General features: G+C 40.6%; 1 protein-coding gene across 1 annotated transcript in view; it reads right to left on the bottom strand.

The window, feature by feature from the left end:
* Positions 1–12,747, bottom strand: part of LOC311136929 (early endosome antigen 1-like) — a 56,485-nt gene extending 43,738 nt beyond the window's left edge. Inside the window, exon 1 of the mRNA XM_084171248.1 lies at positions 12,615–12,747. Coding sequence (XP_084027374.1) covers positions 12,615–12,638 — 24 coding nt within the window. The 5' untranslated portion in view covers positions 12,639–12,747. The remainder of the gene's footprint in view (positions 1–12,614) is intronic.
* Positions 12,748–19,002: the final 6,255 nt, after the last annotated feature.

The raw sequence follows: 19,002 nt of genomic DNA, 5'->3' as shown, positions 1-19,002 counted from the left end.
TTGTACCCCAGTATCTCTATTTGCACATCATCTCTTGCACATCTATCATTCCAGTGTTAATACTAATTGTAATTATTTTGCACTATAGCCTATTTTATTGCCTTACCTCCATAACTTGCTAAATTTGCACACACTGTATATATATGTATTTCTGTTGTATTTTTTTGACTTTGTTTTGTTTTACCCCATATGTAACTCTGTGTTGTTGTTTTTATCGCACTGCTTTGCTTTATCTTGGCCAGGTCGCAGTTGTAAATGAGAACTTGTTCTCAACTGGTTTACCTGGTTAAATAAAGGTGAAATAAATAAATAAATAAAAAGAGTTATTTTGGAGTCGACTCTCCACCATTACGTCATCGTCGTTAACAGTTGGAAAAATGGCAGAGAAAGGCAACCGACAGCAGTGAAGTCCTGTATGGCAATACTTTGAGAAGTTACACGAAAATGTGATGAAATGCTAACTTTGCAATGTGGAATTGAGGGACAGTAATGGTAGTACAGGTGCAATGCTTAACCATCAAAGGGAGGTACCGTGAGACCCAAACCGTTGCTGGCAGCAGCGCAGATGCATTGTGAATTCACCTGGAATTGTATGAATTTTTGTAACGAAAAATTGATTAAAGAACGGCAGTTTAAAGGTTAAGAAAAATTGTCTATTTGTCTTATCCCCAATGTGGCTCATTCAATGGAATGTATTTTTGTAACGTTAGTTGAGTTGAATCAACAAATCACAGTACATATTGATGGGTACACTTCCTTCTTTTACGTCCTCTTCGCTCCTACGGTAGGCTGGACAATAGAACGAGTCAAAAATTCACCCAAGGCTGAAAAACGGCAATAGAACGTTGGCAAAGCTGGAACACTAGCGCGAGCCCATAGCAAATGAATTGAATCAAACGTTCGCAGAGTCTATTTTGACTGGAATTATGCTTAGAATTCCATTTCTGAAAGGCAGAAAAAAATTTATCACTTTTCATATTACCACTGTTCTTAGGACGAAACTGAAAAAAACCAAATCGTGTAGAAAGTAAACATCTGCACCTCGAAGGTGTCAACTGTGCTTATGTCTGCGTAATGAGGAAGTAGGGAAAAAATGAACACCCAGACTTACATAATTACAAAGAGGAGATTCTCATGATTAAAATGGTGCCCGACTTGAAAAAATGTAAATATACATATTGCGAGATATTTTCCGAAATAGACATACCTATATTTCCCCTAAAGAAAACAATGGGACGACCTCAGAAACCATGAGTATTTTTTTGTTGTTGTTGACGTTTTAACTACCAGCGTGGGCAGGTCTCATTGCCAATAATAGCGAAGCAGGCATTGTGACGATGGGCTGGGAATAAAACATTCGGAAGGCGAGTTGGTGCCACGGTGCTCAATAGAACTAATAAGAGCTGGCAGGGTGAAAAATTCCCTAAAATAAGGCCTGTTTTTTCGTGATTACTTCAAAACTACGACAAGCTGCTGGGACATATGGTAATATTATGAAACTGGGCTCAACGGCAGATGCAATGAACTAGTTTTTTTCAGAAAAAAGCGTTTCAATTTCAAGTGTCCAGCCTACCTATGGGCATGCCATTGTCTCACGACGGCAGTCTGCACTGATCGGTCTGATAACTTACAAACACTACTGGGATAGCTAAAAAGAAGTTCAGCTTAAATATGCTGTCCTAACACCAAGGTGACATCGTCCACTGAACCCCCTTTCATCCTCAAGAGTCAGACTTAATCTTACCAAAAACTATAAACTTGTAGCTAATATTGACAGTTTTCTTTAGCAAGTCTTCACTACCTAATTCTACATCAAGCTTCGGTGCTTTGTTGTGGTAGAATCAGAATGTATAAAATGTTAAAATGTGCATAAAAATGTGCTAGCTAACGCATTAGCTAGCTAGTGTCTGCTTGCTGGCTGAACCAGTCTCAAATCAATCCATATGAAGTGAAAAGACAACGATGCTAACAACGCCAGTTAACACTCACACACACAATGCTGAATACTCTCTCCCTCTAGCAAGCTATCGTAGTGAAGTTCTAGCTAATGCATAAATTAGTTATGATATCTGTTCTGCCGTGATTAGTGCACCGAGTTCTACAGCACAGTTAACTGGGTCATTCTACAGATTCGGTGACATTTCAGTATTGTCAGTGTCCCAAGATGTACTAGTGTTATAACTTGTCAGAACATTTATCAAACTACACTTAAATTACAACATTTCAAAGTTTTACATGTTTTTAATATGGAGTAGAGAATATGATTTTAAACAGAGATGAATTTCAATACTTATATGTTTGCTTTTCTTAGGAGTATTAAGAATTTCGCCTGTCCCTATTGACCATCATGCAAATGGCGTGACTCATTTTGAGTACACAGTGTTAAATAATAATGCTTTTTTTTTGTTAAATTAATTGTATATGCCCCCTTATTATGCATAATCCATTTTCTCAGCATAAGACATTTTATTTTCTGAGAAATTCAGGCTTTTACCCCTGTCCTTGTATTTCTTTCAACCCCGTAACGCAACAATACCCCCACTCACAATTAAATAATGGTTTGATCCTGTGGACATCATTTATGAGGAAGTGACATCATACAAGTCTTCAGAGAAGCCTGGTGTGACAAGTGGTAAGCTGCTCTCTCACTTTTTATAAATATTTCATGTTTTTTAAGCACATATGGGCTTTGTCAATCTCAGGTATTCAACTCTGTTTGGGGGGGGGGGGGGGGGGGGGGGGGGGGGGGGGGGGGGGGGAATTCATAGTTAAGATTTTACCAATAATTGTTTTTATAGCTATGAAGTATAACAATGTATTTTGTTGAATAAGGCCATGTGGCACACTGCTAGCTGCTAGCATCCCGAATTAGCAACAGATTAGCACAAAATCTTCAACCCTGTCACATTCAACCCCATCACATTTTTCAATGTTACGGGGTTGAATGGCTGTTACAGGGTTGAATAGCTGTTAAATCTTAGCAATATTTAATGTATATTGCTTAATACCAATCATATTTTCTTGTTGAATGTTTGTTGTTTACGGTTTTACAGTATCAACTAAAAGTACGAGGAATTTTTGAAAATAATAACTTTAAAAAAGTGACAATTAATTTGTTCTCTCTCCTATATACATTGACATATTTAGGAGTATTATCTGCAAGTTCATGTTCATTTTACTACATAGTGATTAAAAGGATACAATATTTAGTCTTGAAGAGTAAGCAGGTCATTGACTTGACCTTGACCTACAATTTCAGATTCAACAATGGAAAAAACAGCAGCAGAAAGGAAACACACATAGAGAGGAAGGTGAGGGACATCCGCGCGCCGGTGGTCAGGTAATTCTCCTGGAAATGTAAGATCTTTAAGACACGAGGTGGTGGTGGTCATGGACACACAATCAACAGAAAATAAAGTTTTGTTGCTTTAAAGCATAATTTGGTAATGCATAAAAAGACTAGAGAATGTAAATGAAGACTAGTCTAAAAACACATACAGTATACTGCCTTGGCAACTGGTGCGTGAGGGGTTCATGTTCACTAGCCGACTGGTTTGTACTGACATATTTAGGAGTATTATCTGCAAGTTCACGTTCATTTTACTACATAGTGATTAAAAGGATACAGTAATTAGTTTTGGAGAGTAAACTGGTCATTGACTTGACCTTGACCTACAATTTCAGATGTTGTTACTGTTATTAGTTCATTAATGTGTTTTACTCTGTCTAGCTTTCATCTAGATTCTTTAGATTTTAAAAGCTATGTTGACAGTAGGTTTAAAAATGTTTAAAATGTTTAAAAAATGGCAACATGTTAGTGATCTCAAAAGATAAAACATATGACACGTGATGCTTTTCACTCAACCCTGTTACATGATTTTCAACCCTGTTGCGGTGCATTCATCCCTGTTACGAGAATTTTTTTACATTTTTGTATTAAATACACAAAATATAACATCAATAGTGTTTTTATTGTGTGTATTAAATCAGGGTAAATAAGGCTATTTCAATTTTGTCAGGAATTACGCAGCATTCTTGCACATTTCTTGCGAAAATGTGGAGTTAGATTAGAAATTTCTTCATCGTAAACTGGAAAGGATGGTGCTGGTCAGTTTTTCTTGATTTTCTCTTTAATTACAATATGCCATTATTTACAAGGGACATCTAAACTGTGAGATTATGCCAGAAGCTGATCTCAAGCTTATTGGAAAAATGAATAGTTGAATAACAAAATGACTGTGACGGGGTTGAATTAAATTGGGACTTGTTTGAGAAAATAATACAGAATAATAACTTAATACTCTACATTGAGATGGGAAAAGGTATTTTCTATCAAGTACACACATTACTTTGTCACATCAAATAAAAAAAAAGCTTAAGATTTTAATGTTCATTGTTTCATCCTCCTCAATCACAAAAGGCACCGAATCTGTAGAATGACCCAACTGCTCTCTGCAAGGTTATCGCATTGGCCAAATGTTACAAAGTAGCAAGGCACAGTGACAGCTGTCAGATACATGCTGATTTCAGAAAACAGTCCCATAACTTTGATGCCATACAACTTCATCAACAAGCTTTCAAACTATACTGAAAAAAAAAAAAAAAATCAACAATTTCACTGAGTTAGTTCATAAAAGGAAATTGGTCAATTTAAATAAATGCATTAGGCCCTAATCTATGGATTTCACATGACTGGGCAGGGGCGGAGCCATGGGTGGGCCTGGGAATCAGAATGAGTTTTATCCCACAAAAGGACTTTATTACAGACAAAAATACTCCTCAGTTTCATCAGCCGGATGTGGAGGTCCTGGGCTGGTGTGGTTACACATGGTCTGCGGTTGTGAGGCCGGTTGGACATACTGCTAAATTATCTAAAACAACGTTGGAGGCATCTTATGGTAGAGAAATTAGTATTCAACCATCTGGCAACAGCTCTGGTGGACATTCCTGCAGTCAGCATGCCAATTGCACGTTCCCTCAAAACTTGAGACATCTGTGGCATTGTGTTGTGTGACAAAACTGCACATTTTAGAGTGGCCTTTTATTGTCCCCAACATAAGGTGCACCTGTGTAATGATTATGCTCTTTAATCAGCTTCTTGATGTCAGGTGGATGGATAATCTTGGCAAAGGAGAAATGCTCACTAACAGGGATGTAAACAAATTTGTGCTAAATAAGCTTTTTGTGCGTATGGAAAATGTCTGGGATCTTTTATTTCACCTCATGAAACATGGGACCAATACTTTACATGTTGCATTTATATATTTTTGTTCAGTATATGGCCATTCAAACAAGCTTGCACTAGACTTCTAGCTGGAGAAGGTTTGCTCAGCTGAACGAGCATGGTTTGCCGTAGTACTAAGGAGCTAGTGAGTCATAGCTACCGAGAGCAGAGTGATTTTCAGAATTAGGAACTAGTGATAGGCGGATTAGTAAAATCTAGATTTTTAAAAGAAGAGTTCCACATCCTACAAGACAGATCGGTTGAGGGACGAGCGTCGCGTAGGAGTGATGCCATCTGACGCGAGATGTTGGGTACGCAAATGTTTTTTCTCTAACCAAGTTATGCCAAACCACGCCCCCTTTCTGCTAGGGGTGTATGCCAGCCTCATACGTCATTTGTCAACAGGATGAGAGTGGTAATTGGATAAGCCTCATCCAGGCCAGTGCTGTCTAAAGACAAGCAAAATGCCATAGAAGTCCCAAGTTGTTTATGATATGTTTTAGCTTTAAATTTGGCACATTATTGTTGGATAAAGTACAAACATAATTCTGGCAAGCACAGACCAGAGTAAGAAGGGCCTAGTTTGCTCTGCCTGTTCCACCTCCTCAAAGATGTGTGGAGATTGTGGAACAAATTATGTATATTCTAAAGGGAAATTACTTGATCACATGATAGGTTGTTTATTCTCTGTTTTTCTTCCATGTGAATACCAGGCTGCTGTGGTGTGGGCCTATGGGTGTCTATCAACTTCCAGAAACACCAGAAATCAACTTCCAGCAACACCAGAAATGGGAGTCAAGCTTCTAAAAATCACATCTAGAGGTAAGGCAGACAGTTTCATGTTAACATTGTGCCATTGATTCTTATTTTTGATTAGCAGATGTCTCAATCATAACACTATTAAAGATCCATTCCACTGGAATTCCTAAAATCAATGCAGTAAGTGCAACTCCAGTCAGTCAGTAAACGGTAAATGACAAACAAATAAACAAGGGTAACATCCTAATATTCTAAGTGGCTACGCCTCCTTGTCCTTCTCAATCAGGATAGACTGCTAAATGTGAAGTGCTAAATGTGTACATGTAAAATAATATTCTAAGAAAATATAGATGGCGCCATTTTACTGTACTTATTTATATTAACAATATTTTGAATAGGACTTTGTTTAGGCCTACTTGTCAGATTTGACGATTGGCATACACCAAGATGAAACGTCTAGTACAGATGAGGCTGTGACGACCAGCAGGAGGAAAGTCAGAAAGAAAGTGGTGAGTGAATAACCATTTCAAACTCACACATTTACTTATGCTGCTTTTATGTTGATTCAATTGAAGTCCAAGGTCACATATTGTGAATGCAATATCCAGAGTAATGCAGTCATCTGAGTGAGTGGATGCATGTGTTTATGTATTGATACTTAACTGAGACTCAGCAATATGTCATGACACAACAAGCAGTGTGAACCAAATATATTGCAAATTGCTGCACTCAACAGCAATCACACAGATACTGGACAGCATCTGCGCTTCTGCACAATAGTTTGGTTCACTCTCTTGTAGCATGATAGTCGTGTGACAAATGCTGACGAGCTTAAGCTCTCGCGTCACTTCTCTTTGTTTGTTGCAGAAGTCGCCCCACTGCTCATTGTAACGTCACATTGCTGAATCTACCTTTATCTTGTAATGGTCATTGTATACTATTATCATTTATTTCCATTGTATTCAGTTGCTTACATCTATTTATCATGTCACCCAGTCATGTCTATTACCTAAGTATATTGGCGTAATTATGTGATGGTGTTTCTTCCTGACTACATTGCTGATGTTGCATTACATCAACCAATGATTGTGTGCCACGTCATCGACTGCACAGTCGAGCATCAGATTGCTATATCATATGATGTGGTTAGTTGATATGTTTAACACCTACCACTGTGTGGCCCTTCGTCAATTCCTCGCATCCTCTCTCCTCGCCTTTTCAAAATGCATTGGAGGAGAAAGGTTGAAGGGAGCAACCTCCGATCTAACCCTCTAATCCATTTTGAAAAGGAGGTGAGGAAAGAGAACGTGAGGAATCTAGGTAAGATAAATTGACACTTCCGAATCCCAATCAAACCCTAGCCCCTACTTGTTAGACCTGAGAGTGTTGGATAGATGAAAGCGATATGGTGACAATTCCACCTAGCCTATCAGCGAGCAAGATGGAGCTACTGTAGCACAGTGCATGTAAGAGTACTACTGTCTCAGAGGACCAGGCTTTTCTGGTTGCCTCTGCACTGCAGACCCCTGTTCAGATGTTCTGACTCCTGTTCACATGTGGGGCCTGTGCGTGACAACACTTTCATAGAGGTGGAATACTGTAGCGCGGTGTATGCGTCTTAATACGGCCTCTTACCATAGGCCTGGCATCGCTCCAGCCAATGTATTGAGAGAGTGGGATCAGCTGAAGGGAGGCTCGATCCTATGATACTGCGGTGCAGAGGCATGCACTCTACCCCATGCACTACAAAATATCGGTCCTCGAAGGCAGTAGTACACTTACATACACTGTGCTATTCTTCCATCATATACCTTCCAATCCTTACAGGTGATGTACTGCACTTGTCTGGGGGGAAAAGATTGGGTGTGCCCAATTCTTACCCGGGTGGGCAGATATTACACCATTTCATCTGTTTGCGCGTAGTGGTATATGCAGAAGGACCTGCTCACAAATGACAGCAATGCCGACTGTGAGGGTCGAGTTAAACAAAATAACAACGAAATGCACGTGAAGATAAACTAACTTCTGATCATTGATTAACAAACATTTTCACAGCCAACAGGCAAATGTGATAGTGTTATGTTTAGGGCTGGGAATTGCCGGGAACCTCACAATACTGCGATTCTCACGATTCTATATGGATTTGCGATTCGATACTGTGATTTTATTGAGATTCGATGTTTCAAATATATTGCTCACCATATGTCTGCTGCAGAGGGACAAGAGAGAGCCATGAAAAAAAGAGTTTCGATCAATCATGGAAATAAGAAGTGCTGAAAACAAAATGGCTCCTTATTTAAAAAGATGGAGCACAAGCTATAAAGGAAAAATACTGGAGTTTTGGTGCAGGTACAGTCAACTAGCGCAAAAATAATATTGCGATATTGTCAAAACTATACAATATAGCGCCGATATATCGGCCCTCTCTGTGACAACAAATCATTGATCAAAATTAGTGTGATGTTCCTCTAATTTTTTTCTATTGTTTGTAAATATTCTCTTCTCTTTTTGGTCTGATTGAATAGCTATAAATCTACTGCTGGGTTTCTCCCATTGTATTTGTAGTACACGTGCATCTTAATGTATTGCATACATTAGGGGTCGTGGGCTACATAATTGACCAAAATGATGATCCCATCCCTGTGCTTTCCAATGCTTATGCCGAAGACCAAAACGAACAAAACCAGCACAAAACGTCGTCATAATATATGCACAAACTCTTCCGAAGTGTTTGGGATGGGAAGCATGTGGACGCCTTTAGGCCTACTAGACTAGAGGCTACTTTCTGACTGTGTGACTGACTCATTTTCAACATTGTGTGTAGAGAAGTCCTTCAGTACACATGATGATGATTAACCAAAAGAACAAAGCAGTGTTATCTTCCACATTGTAAGGAATTCAGGAAATCTATACGTTTGTGTATTTTTTGAAGAAGATAACATTTAATCAAAATCAATTTTGGCTGGCTATGGTTGGTGCCGATCATTTGTGTTGAGGGTTCTCTACACAAGCCAAAATATAACTTCTGTGAGGTTCTAACATCGGAGCACATCTTTGGCGGGAAACTGGCCTGCCAGTGTCATAATATACAATTTAGGGCTGTCTGTTTTTTTGGGTGGTTTTCACTGAGGTCCAGAACTCTACATGGCATACCACGCTCATACAGTGTTTGAAACATGGAAAGTTGCCAATGTGGATCACATTGAGGGAGTATCTCCTAGAACTGATTGTCTTCATCTTTACCTAATTTTTTTTAACCCATAACCTCATGGTGTCCTAGCCAGCATCCAACTTTACTGAGTATGTAATCTTTCCTTGACAATTCCAAATAACATAGGGGAAAGACCTAATGTGAAATACAAGTGAAATGCAGTATGTGACAGAATTAGCAAACAAGATCAAGTGTAACTGACCAAAACGGTTGTGGTGATTGACAAGTAGGCTAGAGATAAATATCTGAATATCATCAAAGAATCCTCTCTGATATCACTGAATTAATGTCCATCTGTGGTTTAGCATGGACAAAGACTGTTCTGCTGTCTGACCACTACAACCGAGGTCATGCAACATGAATTGTTGGAATGGGGCTAGCTAGCTGTAGCTAACTTTTACAACATTCGGTAGCTTTGATTCCACCAATGCCTCGAACTACATTTTGTTTTGAACATGTTGGCAATCACGGATTGGTCAAAGAATGTCAGAAAGAAGGACTGATCACCCCAATCCACAAAAGTGGAGACAAATTTGACCCCAATAACTACTGTGGGATATGCGTCAACAGCAACCTTGGGAAAATCCTCTGCATTATCATTAATAGCAGACTAGTTCATTTCCTCAGTGAAAACAATGTACTGAGCAAATGTCAAATTGGCGTTTTACCAAATTACCGTACGACAGACCATGTATTCACCCTGCACACCCTAATTGACAAAGAAACAAACAAAGGCAAAGTCTTCTCATGCTTTGTTGATTTCAAAAAAGCTTTTGACTCAATTTGGCATGAGGGTCTGCTATACAAATTGATGGAAAGTGGGGTTGGGGGAAAGACATACGACATTATTGGTTAAAATTGGCAAAAAACACATTTCTTTCCACAGGGCCGTGGGGTGAGACAGGGATGCAGTTTAAGCCCCACCCTCTTCAACATATATATCAACGAATTGGCGAGGGCACTAGAAAAGTCTGCAGCACCCGGCCTCACCCTACTAGAATCTGAAGTCAAATGTCTACTGTTTGCTGATGATCTGGTGCTTCTGTCACCAACCAAGGAGGGCCTACAGCAGCACCTAGATCTTCTGCACAGATCCTGTCAGACCTGGGCCCTGACAGTAAATCTCAGTAAGACAAAAATAATGGTGTTCCAAAAAAGGTCCAGTTGCCAGCACCACAAATACAAATTCCATCTAAACACCGTTGCCCTAGAGCACACAAAAAACTATACATACCTCGGCCTAAACATCAGCGCCACAGGTAACTTCCACAAAGCTGTGAACGATCTGAGAGACAAGGCAGGAAGGGCCTTCTATGCCATCAAAAGGAACATAAAATTTGACATACCAATTAGGATCTGGCTAAAAATACTTGAATCAGTTATAGAACCCATTACCCTTTATGGTTGTGAGGTCTGGGGTCCACTCACCAACCAAGAATTCACAAAATGGGACAAATACCAAATTGAGACTCTGCATGCAGAATTCTGCAAAAAGATCCTCTGTGTACAACGTAAACCACCAAAGAATGCATGCAGAGCAGAATGAGGCCGATACCTGCTAATTATCAAAATCCAGAAAAGAGACGTTAAATTCTATAACCACTTAAAAGGAAGTGATTCCCAAACCTTCCATAACAAAGCCATCAACTACAAAGAGATTAACTTGGAGAAGAGTCCCCTAAGTAAGCTGGTCCTGGGGCTCTGTTCACAAACAAACAGACCCACAGAGCCCCAGGACAACAACAACAACACAATTAGACCCAACCAAATCATGAGAAAACAAAAAGAGAATTACTTGACACATTGGAAAGAATTAACAAAAAAACAGAGCAAACTAGAATGCTATTTGGCTCTAAACAGAGAGTACACAGCGGCAGAATACCTGACCACTGTGACTGACCCAAACTTAAGGAAAGCTTTGACTATGTACAGACTCAGTGAGCATAGCCTTGCTATTGAGAAAGGCCGCCGTAGGCATACCTGGCTCTCAAGAGAAGACAGGCTATGTTCACACTGCCAACAAAATGAGGTGGAAACTGAGCTGCACTTCCTAACCTCCTGCCAAATGTATGACCATATTAGAGACACATATTTCCCTCAGATTACAGAGATCCACAAAGAATTCGAAAACAAACCCAATTTTGATAAACTCCCTTATCTACTGGGTGAAAAACCACAGTGTGCCATCACAGCAGCAAGATTTGTGACCTGTTGCCACAAGAAAAGGGAAACCAGTTAAGAACAAACACCATTGTAAATACAACCCATATTTATGTTGATTTATTTTCCCATTTGTACTTTAACTATTTATATATATATATATATATATATATATATATATATATATATATATATACACACACACACATACATAATATGACATTTGAAATGTCTTTATTCTTTTGGAACTTCTGAGTGTAATGTTTACTGTTAATATTTATTGTTTATTTCACTTTTGTTTACTATCTACTTCACTTGCTTTGGCAATGTTAACATACGTTTCCCATGCCAATAAAGCCCTTAAAATGAAATTGAATTGAAAGATGGAGCAGGATGAATTTTGGCCGATTTTGGCTAATTTTCTCATCGATTAAACATTTTATCTCAATACAGTTCTGTTTCAAAAACTATAATGGGTTACGAACAGAGTCGACTACGTTTTGTAGACTTTACCATTGGCAAAGTTGAAAAAATTGCGTTGTTTAGAAGGAACGCATGAGCGAAAAGTTATTGCACACGCGCACTTCACAGAGTAGGCGTTCCCTCCTTGCTTGTTCTGCCCGTTACATTAGAAACGACAGGCTGTGGTTTATCTTGGGTTAGTTATAAAAATCTTTGGAGGGAATGTCTGATATTGCCATTAATTATTTGCTACAAAGCTAATTATCTACCCACATAGCTAAACGAGAAGGCTAACGTTGGCCATCTAGGTAGCGGTCCTAGGTTAACGTAGCTAGCCTGCTAGTCTTGGGCATCCTCCAGAGAACTAGGTTAGCTGGCTATCTAACTAGTAACAATTACAACCGCTAACCTGTAGCGCTAGCTAGGTGGCCGGACATGTTGCGTAACGTTAGGTACCGTCGCTAGGTAGTTAGCGAGCTAACTACATTTTAACCATCAGCCATAGCATGAGCCAAACTATCATCTTCAGCTAAGTTAGTAGTAAATGAATTGTAACAACACGCTAAGTTAACTGTCTACTGACTGTTCAGACTGACTGTTTATATACGTGGACATTTGAGCCAGCTAGCGAACCTTAAATAACTAGCTAGCATCAGAGCCATGTATCAATAGGCTGGTTTTGTTGTGTCGGCCTCGCTGGCTGACAACAGACAGACACAGAAGGGAAGGCCTGTACAACACAAGAAAACGGACTTGGTTTCACACTGCACGCCTGTCGATTTGATTCTGGAATCTTACCATTTGAAGTATCCGTCTAAGCATGGTATCGATTTGTGTTTGTCAATCAAATGAAATACGATCGGTTTTCCAAGGGGAAAGTTTACGCCGTTGTTAGTTACTCCGTACACCTGACAAGCCCACTGCTTGATACAGCAGCTTGAGCTTCAGCAGCTGTGAGGGGGCGGGACGCGAGAGGGCTGGGCTCTGTAAGAACTATGTTCAAGACATTTCATTGTTTTAAAACAGTGGCCACCAACCTTTTCTGAGTAAAGATAACTTTCGCAGTCAAAAATCAAGCCAAGATCTACCGCTCAGATTTTTTAAAAACATGACTTACATTTACCTAATAAAAGAGTTCTGTAGGAATGACATTTGTGCAGTAGGCAGGCCTAATACATTATCACAGCATATTGGCTATATGCCTGGCCTGCCAATATTTTTCTTCTCAGACCCTATTATAGGCAATTTCAAAACTCGAGCTTTGATAACAAAATTAATCAGTTGGTGTAGCACTTGCGAGGCACAGCTGAGTATAAAATGAAATAATTTGCTAATAATTTGCTTTTTTATTTTACTGGACTGATGGTCCTGGTGCTTTCACGATAACTGGGAACTCGGGGGGAAAAAACTTGGTTAAATCATGACGTCAGAATGTCGGGGCTCTAGGAAGATGCCCGAGTTTCCGAGTTGGAATTCTGAGTTGGATGACCCGTTGAAAACGATTTTTCCCAGTCGGATATCTTTTTTTTGTTGTTGTTGAGTTCCCAGTTGTTTTGAACGCACTGAAGTAGGAGATATCTTTTTTTTTTTTTTTGAGTTCCCAGTTGTTTTGAACGCACTGAAGTAGGAGATGTCCGAGATCCCAGTTGTTTTGAACACGGCATTAGTCTCAGCGGAGGAAGGGAGCAGCAAAGGGTCAGCCTCTCGCGGTCTCTGCTCTCTCCTTCCTTTCCTCAGGTGAGACTGACCAGAGACAGGGGACACCGCCTTCCATCTGATGGCGAAACTCGAGTCGCACCGCATCCGCATCTGCCTCAAGCACAAATGAATGTGGTTCCTATGACCACAGAAAGTGAAATATTCCTCGATATTAAAATATACACGACGAGCTGCTAATAATAATAAAAACGCAGGGCTATCGATACACTTGTCTTCTCATTCATTGCAGCTGCAGCGCGAGTGGGAGGGAGAAGGCGTTTTATGTTTTGTAATAGTGTTGAATAAAAACAGTGGACAGTGCGTAATAAAACATTTAACATGAACTCACTCATAAAAACAGCAGCTCTTTGCTGTATTCTTTGACACTCTCTCTCTCTCTGGTCATGGTTTTAAAAGTTATGAAATCTCACGTTGGCTAGTATCAAACTTGTAGGCACTGTGATTTGAGCTATCCGATGCGATTGGCCAGCGCAGTAGGCGAACTCGATTTAGCCACAGATCTCCCGGTCCGCCGGGTAGATGGAGTTTGTAATTTCAGACAAATGAAATGGTTCAAAATGGGAACACTTTGCCTACCCGGTGCGCAGGGCTTCTGAATCAAGGTTCCCTACCGTCAACAGCGGAACACGAATAATAATAAAACAAGGAGCGCAAGCCTTTATCATTGGCTTTTCTACAGAAATGTTTGGTGATCGATTAGGAATGCCTTGAAGATTGACCAGTCGATCGCGGTCGACCGGTTGGTGACCACTGTTTTGAAACGTTGGCTAGATGACTTTACTGTACTTCAAAGGGCAATGGGGCCACATACAGTGTGCATGTTTTTGATCCAGCAAGGTGTCTAAAACCTGATTCAATCAATTTACCATGGGTTTCATTTTCGTAGTATCCTTTTTTTCCTCTTCGGTATCAAACAGCGGGAGTGAGGATAACAACTGGGGTTTCTGACCCAGGGTTGCCAGGTCGATCACTCAAAAGTTGCCCACAATGCCTGAAAACCAGCCTAAAACATGTTTTGAGTAGAAAGAGAGGAGTTGCCACATTTAGCTTATCCAATAAACCCCTTTTCCATAACGTTATCGACGTACCTTGTAATAACGTAAGAAGCTAAATTCGGTTTTCCATTAAAATAATAAATTATTGCGAGCTAACGTGATGTAATAAAGGAATTTTTAACATGTCGCGAGAGAAAATACAATTCGCCCTTATTAAACTCGCCAGATCATTTTCCATCAATGGATCTCGATTTCACTCGTTTGACTGCTGTGATTGAAAATAATTCCCCTTTGCGCATGTGCATAACTAACTACATAAATCCGACAGGAGAGTTTGAGTGATGAAAGTTGTACAGAGGATTTCAATCTCTGCGCAAGAAACACTTGGGCAAACTTCCAAAAACTAATGTTAGGCTATTTGCTGGCAATTGTTTCATTATTATGTGCCAGACTACAAACCGTTATAAATTGCCTATTTGTGAGATTGGTTTATCATTTCAGTAGGCACAGGCTACTGACTAAAATATGGGTTTATGATTGTAATTCAATTTTGCCATGGTTTTGTTTGCTAGATGCAGGTAGCCTATAGCGTCTGATAAGCCTATATCTCATGTTAAGCCTAGGCGAGATGTAGGCAAGATGTAAGGTGAACGATTTAGCAGCTTGCTTAGTTCAAATTGACAGACTCATTTATTCAACATGAATAATGAGGCGATTTCGAGGTAAGAAGTGCTTGTGTTGCCCAATAGCCTGCTGGAATAGGCTACTAAGGATGGGGTCATAATTCATCACTGAATCAAATATTAATAATATGGATATGAACTAATATGCTTGTCAACAATAGCCAGTGTTTTATGTTTACCTGCAGCCAAGTCTGACTGACTGTTACATCAATCTAATGCATTCTAACAACAGTTTATCCGCAATTGTGATAGAGCTGTGAAATCACAGTTGATCAGTTCCAATTTAATTAACTAAACGTGGCCATTAATAATTGCACAATAACAAAAGGCTACAACAACAATAAACTGAAGTTATAGGCTATTTATTAAATCCGTTTGCCAGCTCCAGGTAGGCTACACAAGTTGCACAAATTGATTTGCAACGACTCCAGTGACATCGTCATTGCAACATATTTATTGTATCGAATGGTAGGAGGCTACAGGAGCCTACAATGGCATATAAATTAATAGGCTACTTGATAGCCAACAAATGCGAATGTACCATTCTCCACATTTAATGTCAGTTTCATTGTGGACTTTTCCCCATGATGCCTGTGTACACTAGCACACGGTAAATTACAGAGTGGCTTGCTTGTGGGCGTCCGGCAGCATATAGCAGCAGTACTGTTGTGCAGCAATAAGGGCTGGTTATTAAATGGGTAATAGTTTTATCCGTTCTCCATTTCATTAATATATTCACAGGTAAATAGTAATATGCTCTAAACTGCTCTGGTGACAAACAAACTTTGCTGCCCTGTTTCCAATCGTCCACATGGCTGGGAGAACCTATTCAAGTACTGTAAGTAAATACATTTTGAAAATGTAAAAAAAAAAAGATGTATTATTAGCTAACTAGCTACAGTGCAGGCTAACTCAAATGAACTGCTAACGTAGCTAGCTAGCTATCTAGCCACCTTTATAGCTAGCTAGCTTGCTAAGTGAATTAAATTTCACCAGCTACATAACTTCATATTAGCTAGCTATCTTGATGTAATTATCATTGTGAAAAACAAACTCCAGATGCATTTGTAGGTAGCTGGCTAACAGCCATGGAAGAGAGTGAAAGGATATCAGCTCCAACTGTCAAAGAAGGGAGAGAGTAGGCTATTCTGGATAGGGAAGGTACTTTTGTGTAGTTCCAGTCCCTAGAAAGAAGTGAGGACAGAGATAATAGTAACAATATTCAGTGCTGTCTAATTTGAGTATAAGAAGTCTGTTTCTTGTGATGTTTTCTGTCCTCAGACACAGAAAGCTGTGAAAGCCTGTATGCCGAAGAAGAGGTCCCAATGAAGAGCAGTGGTTCTCAGTCCTGGTCCTGGGGACTCAAAGTGGTGCACATTTTTGTTTTTGTCTTAGCACTACAAGGCTGATTCAAATGATCAACTCATCATCAAGCTTCAAGTGGTATTTATGTATTAATTTGTGATGCTATCCTTGATATGATCTTGCTTTTGTCATATGCTACACATGCACATGTGTGTGCACATGCATCTATCTATCCAATGTTATCATGATTTGTTATAAGTTATATCAGGGTTCTTCAATTCCGGTCCTGGAGGGCCGAAACACTTCTGTTTTTTATTTCTACCTGGTAGTTAATTGCACTCACCTGGTGTCCCAGGTCTGAATTAGCCCCTGATTAGAAGGAGAGGATGAAAAACAGAGGTGTCTCGGCCCTCCAGGACCGGAATTGAAGAACCCTGAGTTATATTATACTGTAGTAATCCACAATGATGATCCAAGATGGCGTAGCAGTGCGGTCGTGTACTCTGTAGTGTGTCCGTGTAAATAGCCTGTTTTTTGTCTCTTTCATATATATTTCTCAATCACACTTTTCATCCTTCAACTAAATATACTTTCCTGCAACCTGCCTCACCCAATGTGGAATGGATTCTATTATTTATTTTACCTTTTTATCCAGAACCTCCAGTTGAAACTAGCCAGCTAGCCAGCTAACTAGCTAACTAGCTACTTGCCATTAGTTTTTACCATTGTCCGTGGCCTGCACTACCTACCAGCCAGCTCTAGCCTGGACTATTATCGGCCAGTCTGCACTGTCTGCACAGCGCGCTATCGACCAAGAACATATCGGATTTTCTGCCGGAATCACTGAATCACTGGACCTTAACATCGGATCATCGCAACTAGCTAGCTGCAACCGAATTGATGTTGTTGGCTAATCACCACCGCCCGCGAATCAAGCACCAGTTAGCCTTTAGCTAGCCTCAAGCCAGGCCCATCTCCCAGCTATCTACTTCTCTGTCAACCGGACGGGACCTCCTAGTGTCGACACAGAGCCCCGCCGATCCATCACGACTGGTCTGCCGACGTAATCGTCTGATGTGGTTTCAACAGGCTTCCCGTTGCGACGACCACGAAGATCCATCTGCTAGCCCCGGCCCGCTAGCACACGCAATCAACAGCCGTGCTTCCTGCTCGCCTGTGCTGTAGCAGCCATTCGAACTGCTCCCGGTCTCACCTATTGCTGTTCACTGGATCTTATGATCCCTCAGCTGCACAGCTGATGCCTGCTGGACTGTTCCTTTACACGGTACCCCCATCCTGTTTATCTGTCCTGTTTATCTGTTTAGCCTCAGCCCAAACTTTCGTCGCCCTTACCAGTTGTTGTCTTAGCTCTCTCGAATAACACTTGTTATTGCTTTATGCCTCTCTCCCATGTCAATATGCCTTGCCTATTGCTGTTCCTGTTAGTTCTTATTATACAATTTCACTGTAGAGCCCCCAGTCCTGCTCAACCAGCCTCAAAGAGCTCCTTTGTCCCACCCACCATACACACGGAGACCGGCTCAATCGGTGCCTCCAGTGATGCTACCTCTTTCATCGTTACCCAACGCTTAGGTTTACCTCCACTGTACTCATATCCTTCCATATCCTTGTCTGCACATAATGCCCTGAATCTATTCTACAACGCCCGGAAATCTGCCCCTTTTATTCTCTGTACCCAACGCACTAGAAGACCAGTTCTTAAAGCCTTTAGCCGTATCCTTATTCTACTCCTCCTCTGTTCATCTGGTGATGTAGCGGTTAACCCAGGCCCTGTAGCCCCCAGTATCACTCCTACTCCCCAGGCGCTCTCATTTGTTGACTTCTGTAACCGTAAAAGCCTTGGTTTTTTGCATGTTAACATCAGAAGCCTCCTCCCTAAGTTTGAGTTACTCACTGCGTTAGCACACTCCGCCAACCCTGATGTTCTAGCAGTGTCCCAACTACATCCCCAACTACAACATTTTCCGTCTAGATAGAACTGCCAAAGGGGGCGGAGTTGTAATCTACTGTAGAGATAGCCTGCAGAGCTCTATCATACTATCCAGGTCTGTGCCCAAACAGTTTGAGCTTCTACTTCTAAAAATCCACCTCTCCAGAAATAAGTCTATCACTGTTGCCGCTTGCTACAGACCCCCCTCAGCCCCCAGCTGTGCCCTGGACACCATATGTGAATTGATTGCCCCCCATCTATCCTCAGAGTTCGTACTGCTTGGTGACCTAAACTGGGATATGCTTAACACCCCGGCCATCCTACAATCTAAACTAGATGCCCTCAATCTCACACAAATTATCAAGGAACCTACCAGGTACAACCCTGAATCCGTAAACATGGGCACCCTCATAGATATCATCCTGACTAATTTACCCTCTAAATACACCTCCACTGTCTTCAACCAGGATCTCAGCGATCACTGCCTCATTGCCTGCGTCCGTAATGGGTCCGCGGTCAAACGACCACCCCTC

The sequence above is a fragment of the Coregonus lavaretus genome, assembly GCF_964263955.1.
Source record: "Coregonus lavaretus genome assembly, chromosome: 11".
NCBI lineage: Eukaryota > Metazoa > Chordata > Actinopteri > Salmoniformes > Salmonidae > Coregonus > Coregonus lavaretus.
This window is presented reverse-complemented; position numbering and strand designations above follow the sequence as displayed.